Here is an 8,159-nt window from a genome sequence, read left to right on the forward strand (position 1 = left end):
GAAAGCAAAGCAACAAAAGGAAAGCATAGGGTGACAGATCAACCTTAAAGGCTGCACTGATTACACACAAAAGCAAATAAAGTGATGAAAAGCAATGTCAAAGAAACAGACTGCAGTAGATTTCTTGCAAAATAGTAGAAAACAAAAAGTTAAGTTTAGGACTCTTCCTTTTGATCCTTTTAGTTTTCTTCTGTAATGTATATATATATATATATATATGTAGCAGAACCTTGTATCAACTTAAAATAAGAAAATAAGAATAAGTTTTTCTCTATATTGAGATTTCATCTCAAGTTCTTGTTTCACTTCTAACATGGTATCAGAGAAGGCTATTTGTCCTGTTGTGTTTGCTTAAATCTGCAAACAAATTTCATCTTTTAAGCCATGACATCCTCCTCTTCCTCTTCTCCTATCTCCATTGCTGAGGACCCAAGTAGTCCATTCTTCCTACATCACAGTGATAATGCAAACACTATCATTGTGTCACCCCTATTAACTGGTTCGAATTATATATCTTGGAGCATATCATTTCTGCTCTCCATTTCAATAAAAAAACAAGCTAGGCTTCCTGGATGGCACCATTAATACCCATGAGTTCTCAGATCCCTCATATGTGTCGTGGCTGAGATCCAACAACATTTTATTGGCTTAGATCTTGAATTCTGTTTAAAATGATATTGCTTTTAATGTATTTTTCATAACCTCAGCTAAGCAGGTTTGGGACAAACTCAAAGAAAGATTTGCTCAACCTGATGAAGCTTGAATTTATCATCTCCAGCACAAGCTCAGTAGCATTGTTCAAGGGCACCTCTCTGTAAGTGATTACTTCACACAACTTAATGCTATTTGGGAAGAACTACATAGTTAAAGACCACTTCCTTCTTGTTCTTGTGGAAAATGCCCTTGTGATGCCTTAAAAACTGTTGGTGAGGTCCAACAAAAAGATTATGTTTTTAAGTTTTTGATGGGCTTAAATGATAGCTATGATTCTGTTAGGGGGCAAATCATTTTACTAAGTCCCTTACCTTCATTAGATAAGACCTTTTCACTGATTTTGCAATAAGAAAGACAAAGGCAAGCAAGAAATACAGCTCTACCCATCTCAGAGTCTTCTACTCCTTTAGCCTACCAAAATCTTCCAAAGAAAAGGGAAAAATCAGACCTGATTTGTCACCATTGTGGTAAAGTTGGACACACGAAGGACAAGTGCTATAAATTAGTAGAATTCCCACCAAACTTTAAATTTACCAAAATTAAGTTTGGAAGTATCTTGCTGCATCATATTCTGCAAATCAAGTTGCTACACTAGTTGTCTCTTCACCTCAAGAAGCACCTGCTCCAAGTGCTTCGCAATTGAATCTCTCTTAGGCACAAGCACAGCACCTCATAGCTCTCATCAATGCTCAATTCCCTCAACTAAACTTGGGACAAACTAAGCCAATTCTGCCTACTCCTACTTTTGCAAAACCAGACACTATTGAACCAGCTCTTCAATCACACCCTACTCAAACTTAGCAGGTAATTATCACTGTCTCACCACTCTCTCATTACCTGCTAATCAATTCCATCGTAGTTCTATAAACCACTACAAACACAACTCACCTTCTCAAGATGAACAATCTGATGTTTATAACACACCATGGATCATGGACACAGGAGCCACTGGTCACATGGAATGCTCCACCTCATTTTTTGACAAGCCCTCTTCTTGCATACAAGCCTTTGTGCAACTCCCTAATGGTACAAAGGCTCAAGTTACACACATAGGCACTGTCAAACATTTAGAATCACTAATCCTGACTGATGTCTTATGTGTACCCTCGTTTACTTTCAATTTGATCTCAGTCAGTAAGCTCACTCAAAGACCAAATATATGCCTATTTTTCTCAAATGATTTGTGCTTCATTCAGGCCCTCTCTTCATGGATGACAATTGAACTTGCTAAAGTCCATGCTGGGCTATATTACCTGCTGCCTTGTCCTCATAACAGCAACATCAACCCTCCTTCAACTCTCTCCAATCAAACTCAAGTCAATCAAGCTGCCACACAACAAGTTTTTTATCTATGGCACTTTAGATTAGGACATTTATCTTCATAGAGGATGAGTTTAATTCATTCTCATATTCCTAATGTAAAGTACAGGGATCATTCTCATTGTAAAATCTATCATTTGGCCAAGCAAAGTCATCTTTCTTTTCCTTCAAGTGTATCCTCTAGTTCACTCCCTTTTGACTTAATACACTTTGATATATGAGGACCATATTCTCAAGCCTCACTTCAACGTTTTCATTACTTTCTAACTATTGTGGATGATTTTTCTAGAGTGACTTGGATTTTCTTGATGAAACTAAAATCAGATACAAGATCCATTTTACAATCCTTCTTCCAACTCTTACACACTTAATTCAATAAGAAAGTAAAGAAAATCAAGACTGACAATAGTCTTGAATTCGATATGGCAAACTTTTATAAAGATCATGGCATTATTCACCAAAAATCTTGTGTGTATACCCCTCAACAAAATTGTGTTGTTGAGAGAAAACATCAACATCTCTTAAATGTGGCCCGAGCCCTTCTCTTTTCAAGCTGCATTGCCCACTCAATTTTGGGGAGATGCAGTTCTAACAACTGCATACATCATCAACAGGATACCTACACCTCTTCTTTCTAATAAATGTCCCTATGAAGTACTTGTTTCCTCACCACCTTCATTTTCTCACCTTCAAGTCTTTGGATGCTTAAGTTATGCTAGCATTTACCAAGCACCACAGAACTAAGTTTGAGGCACGTGCTAAACCCTGCATTTTTCTAGGATACCCTGCAAATGTCAAGGGTTATAAGCTTTATGACATGGAAACTCATTCCACATTCATTTCCATAAATGTCATATTTCATGAATCTATCTTCCCATTCCAATCTCCCACCTCCATTCCTTTTCCTCCTCCCTCCTTTCCTCAAAATCTGGTACTCCCTCCTGCACCACCAGCTGACACATTCTCACCCACTTCCATGTCACAATCTGTCCCAATAGATGACTCATCTCCACCCACTCACATGTCACAATCCATCTCACAATTTGAAACACCTCAGCCCTTTATATCTTTCCCTCCTACCTCCCTTGATTCACCTCCTCCTTCACCCCAACAACATGAGCTACCTACAAACCCATCCCTTCGAAGATCCACCAGAGAAAGACATCAACCTGCCTATCTCCACAAATACCACTATCAAACAGCAGCCTCCCATCCCTTCATCAATACTTCCTCCACATCCTCTTCAATTCTTCACCCATTCCACCATCACTTGACTTACAAACACCTCTCTTCATCCCACCAATCTTTTTATGCTTCCCTCTCATTATTTTCTAAACCATCCTCCTATAGTGAAGCTGTCAAATTCAAGCATTGGCAGGATGCCATGAACACTAAGCTTAGTGCCTTAAAAGAGAACAACACTTGGACTGTTACTTCTCTTCCCCTCAACAAAACTGCAATTGGATGCAAATATGTCTTCAAAGTCAAGCTCCAATCTGATGGCTCTCTTGAAAGACACAAAGCAAGGCTTGTAGTAAAGGGATACACTCAAAGAGAAGGTTTTGACTTCCAAGAGACCTTCAGTCCAGCGGCCAAGCTCACCACAGTTCGAGTCTTTCTTGCCTTGGCAGCCATTCAAAACTAGTTTTTATCACAAATGGATGTTCATAATGCTTTTTTACATGGGGATCTTGATGAGGAAATTTATATGGATTTACCACCTGGTTACCACATTCACATAGAGCAGCTTGAGGGGGAGAAACTGGTATGCAAGCTGAATAAGTCCTTCTATGGACTTAAAAGCATCCAGGCAATGGTTTTCAAAATTTTCTAATTCACTCACTGCCATTGGTTTTAATCAATCCAAATCTGACTAATCTTTATTCACCAAAGGGAATAAAAAATGAGCCTTCACAGCACTCCTAGTCTATGTGGATGATATCATAATAGGAGGCAATTCTCAAAGAGAAATTGATCTGCTCAAAGCTCACCTCCATGGAAAATTCAAAATCAAGGAACTTGGACCCCTCAAATACTTCCTAGGACTAGAAGTTGCAAAATCATCAGCTGGAAGAAATGTTTGTCAAAGGAAGTACACCCTCAAAATCTTGAAATACTCAGGGTTACTCGGTAACAAACCTGCCTCCACACCTATTGAGTTAAATCACAAATTGAGTCATACCACAAATGAGATCCTACAAGACCCTACAATCTATAGAAGACTCATTGGAAGGCTCATCTACCTGACCATTACTAGACTAGACATTACATATGCTGTAAATGTGCTGAGCCAGTTTATGGACAGACCATCACAAGCTCACTTACACTCAGCTTATAGAGTCCTCAGCTATCTAAAAGGTTCTATAGGCCAGGGCATCTTCTTGTCATCAAAGTTATCTCTAGACTTGAAGGCCTACAGTGATTCTGATTGGGCTGCTTGTCCCGAAACTAGGAGATCAGTCACAAGCTTTTATATATTTATCGGAGACTCATTGGTAAGTTGGAAATCAAAGAAACAAGTGACTGTTTCTAGGTCCTCAGCAAAAGCAGAATATAAAGCATTAGCCTCTACAAGCTATGAAATTGTTTGGCTCCTTGGTCTACTAAAGGAACTCAGCATTGACCATGCACAACCTGCTCTCTTGCTCTGTGATAACCAAGCAGCCATCCATATAATGAAAAACCCTATTTTCCATGAGATAACTAAACATATAGAACTGGATTACCACTTTGTTAGAGAAAAGGTTTTGGCTGGAATCATCACACTTGTCCACATTGTCTCAAAATCCCAACTAGCAGATATCTTCACTAAGGCCTTAATAGTTTCTGTTTTTCAGTTCTTATTGTCCAAGATGGGAATACTCAATATCTATGCCCATCTTGAGGGGGAGTCTCACGAAACAAAGGATGAATACATGGAAAAGAAGGATGAAGACACTGCACAAGTACACCATGCATGCAGAAAACACCATGCAACAATAAAGTTGATGAAAAGCACAATGCAATAGCTTAAAAGTATAAAGCACTAGCATAGAAAAGCAAAGCAACAAAAGGAAAGCATGGGACGACAGATTAACCTTAAAGGCTGCACTAATTACACACAAAAGTAAATAAAGTGATGAAAAGTAATGTCAAAGAAACAGATTGCAGTAGATTTCTTGTAAAACAATAGAAAATAAAAAGTTAACTTTAGGACTCTTCCTTTTGATCCCTTTGGTTTTCTTCTATAATGTGTATATATATATATATATATATGTAGCAGAACCTTGTATCAACTTAACTTAAGAAAATGAGATTTCAATTTTTCTCTATATTGAGATTTCATTTCAAGTTCTTGTTTCACTTCTAACAGTACGTATAGAGCATATATAACGAAAACATATATAACGTGCGGCAAAGTACTATAGTCAACTGTAAGCGATGCTTGTGAAGTTAATGTTGGCGAAACTATCCCCTGCAGATGATGTAAAGAAAAACTGATGGGGTTTATTTTTAAGCTTTTTACATATTAAAAAACACAAATTATATATGAGGTTTTGTATGTTGAGAAATTAATAAATGTTTTGGATAACATTATTTTCCTATCAATAAATTCAATAAACTACATATTTCTGCACCTTATTATATGATTTCATCTGAAAATTATAAAAAGAATTTAGAAGGGTAATGCTGACTTTTCCAATTTATATATGATTGGCGTGTTTTAGAATGTGGATGTTGCAAAAATGGCCAAAAAATTACTTGGACATGATATGATTTCAAAGTGACACTAGCTGTCGATTCTAAGGGTGTTACGGCACAAGAGGATTCTCTTTCTATCATCTCCCGTAGGCGATAAAGGTGAAGGAGTGAGTCTGCTAGCTATATTCCAATTACTGAGGTGATCAGAGTGGAGGAAATGGAAGGTTTAGAAGAAGGATGAGATCGATTGAATCTAGATGACGAAGAGAAGAATCCACTTGTACTTGAAGCAAATGAACTTGATGAATTAAAAATGAAAGGAAAGAGAAGTCTGGTGGGGAAGATCTGTGCCGAGAGGGTGATTGGGAAGGAGTTAGTGTGGTTGGTGATGGAGAAAATATGGCGAGTGAGTAAGCAGATGGAATTTAGTGACGTTGGTGGGAACTATTACGTGATTACCTTTGCGAATCAAGGAGATAGAGACAGAGTTCTAGACGGGTGCCCTTGGTTGTATGATAACTACCTCTTTGTGCTGAAGATGTTCGACGGAATGACCCAATCACACCTATTGGATTTTTCTTATGAAAGATTTTGGATCCAACTATATAATCTCCCTCTTGGAGGTATGAACCGTAGAATGGGTGAGAAGATTGGTGGATCTATCGGAAGGGTTATCGAGGTGGATGCAAATGAAGGAGATGCAGCTTGTGGAAAATATCTCAGAGTGAGAGTGAAATGTGATTTACGAAAGGCACTAGCAAGAGGCAGAACTGTGAGTTTTGAGGGCCAAGGTGTGTGGATCCCAATCAAATATGAAAAAATGCCTAGAATCTATTTTCATTATGGATGTATATTGCATGGGAAGCAAGGGTGTAGGAATGGGGATAAAGAAGAGTTGTATGGCAAGGGGAATCCACTTAGTTTGGTTCATGGATGAGAGCTCCAGCAGGCAATCGAAGGAACATGGGGAAAAAGGGGGAAATGAATAAACAAAAACAACAAAATGAGGGTGGATCTCAGGTTTAGATTCAAGAAAATATTGGGTTGGAAAGGCAAGGGAATACTAATGTTGATGAAAGGAGTGTCCATGAGGTGGTGGAGGATCCTGTTGCGGATCAAAGGGTGGGGATGGAAAGGATGAGGGGAGTGAAGAAGTCAGTGGAAAGGGAACTGAATGGTGGGGATGTGGGCTTTATTATAACCACTAATGTTGTGCAGGAATTGGGAGAAAAAAAAAAGGAAGGCTTAGGCAGTCAATATGAACCAGAGAAGCAAAAGAAAGGCAACTGGAAAAGAAGACTCGAGGGCAAAAAACTACTGGTATGTCTCCTACTTCTGCTACAATTATGAAGAGGAATGTGGATAGTGTGGTAGTGGAGGGAAGTTTGAATGGAGGTAAGGGGAAGAAGGCTAGGGTGGAGCTTATGGAAGGGGATAAGTTGATGGTGGATTTATTGGCGGAGGCTGCTAAGCAACCCCGCCAGTCATTATGAAACTGTTAAGTTGGAACTGCCGAGGGCTTGGGAACCCTTGGACAGTTCAAGATCTTAGCCAATTGATTAAGGAAAAGAGACCCAAAATTGTCTTTCTAATTGAGACAATGAGAAAAGCAAGGAGAGTGGAGACTATAAAAAATAAGCTTAGGATGGAGGGATGTTTTGCAATTGACCCTGTAGGGAAAATAGGGGGGTTAGCCTTGTTTTGGAAGGATAGAGAAGAGGTACAGATCCAAACTTACTCCCACTGGCATGTAAGTGCAAGAGTAAGAGAGAGCAATAAAGGTAACTGGGTTTTTACTGATTTTTATGGACACCCTGACACAAGCAAAAGAAGGTTCTCTTGGGAGTTGTTGAATAGAGTTAAGCCAACAGAAGGCACGGCTTGGTGTGTTGCAGGTGATTTTAATGAAATTCTTTCCTTTAGAGAGAAAGTGGGAGGGAAATTAATACCTGAGCACCAACTGATCCAGTTTCGAGGGGCCATGGAGAGCAATAATTTGTTTGATGCTGGTTGTGTGGGTAATATTTTTACATGGAGCAATAGGAGATATGTTTTCAGGTTTGAGGCCAGCTGGACAGATTTTTGCTTAATGCAAAGCGGAAAGCTTTGTTCAAAGATGTCTTGGTGGAGGGGTTGGTTGCAAGAAGCTCAAACCACAAGCCCATCCTATTATCCATTGTGGAACCAAGAAGGAATTGGAGCAATAGGAGATATGTTTTCAGGTTTAAGGCCAGCTGGTTGAAGAAAAGGAGTGTAATGAAATAGTCGAGAGGATCTGGGATGAAGGGGTGCAGTGTCATAAGCCTATGGAGAAAGTGCAAAAACTCCTAAATATGTGCTGTGGTAAGCTGGCTAGGGGTTTTAGAAGGAAAGGCAGGGAGAGTTGTAGTAGTATTGATAAACTCACTGCTCAAATCAAGGAGTTGCAAGATAAGGAAGGTCCC

The 8,159-nt window shown here is 39.1% G+C and overlaps 1 protein-coding gene across 1 annotated transcript; it reads left to right on the forward strand.

The window, feature by feature from the left end:
- Window positions 1–7,360: 7,360 nt before the first annotated feature.
- LOC121235349 lies at window positions 7,361–7,957 on the forward strand. The gene has a single exon (XM_041131697.1). It carries the CDS (start codon window positions 7,361–7,363, stop codon window positions 7,955–7,957), a length of 597 nt encoding a protein of 198 aa, XP_040987631.1.
- Window positions 7,958–8,159: the final 202 nt, after the last annotated feature.

The sequence above is a fragment of the Juglans microcarpa x Juglans regia genome, chromosome 6D (assembly GCF_004785595.1).
Source record: "Juglans microcarpa x Juglans regia isolate MS1-56 chromosome 6D, Jm3101_v1.0, whole genome shotgun sequence".
Classification (NCBI taxonomy): Eukaryota; Viridiplantae; Streptophyta; class Magnoliopsida; order Fagales; family Juglandaceae; genus Juglans; species Juglans microcarpa x Juglans regia.

Excerpts from the sequence above, each read along its gene's own strand:
- LOC121235349 (XM_041131697.1), top strand. The coding sequence starts at position 7,361 with ATGGAGGGATGTTTTGCAATTGACCCTGTAGGGAAAATAGGGGGGTTA.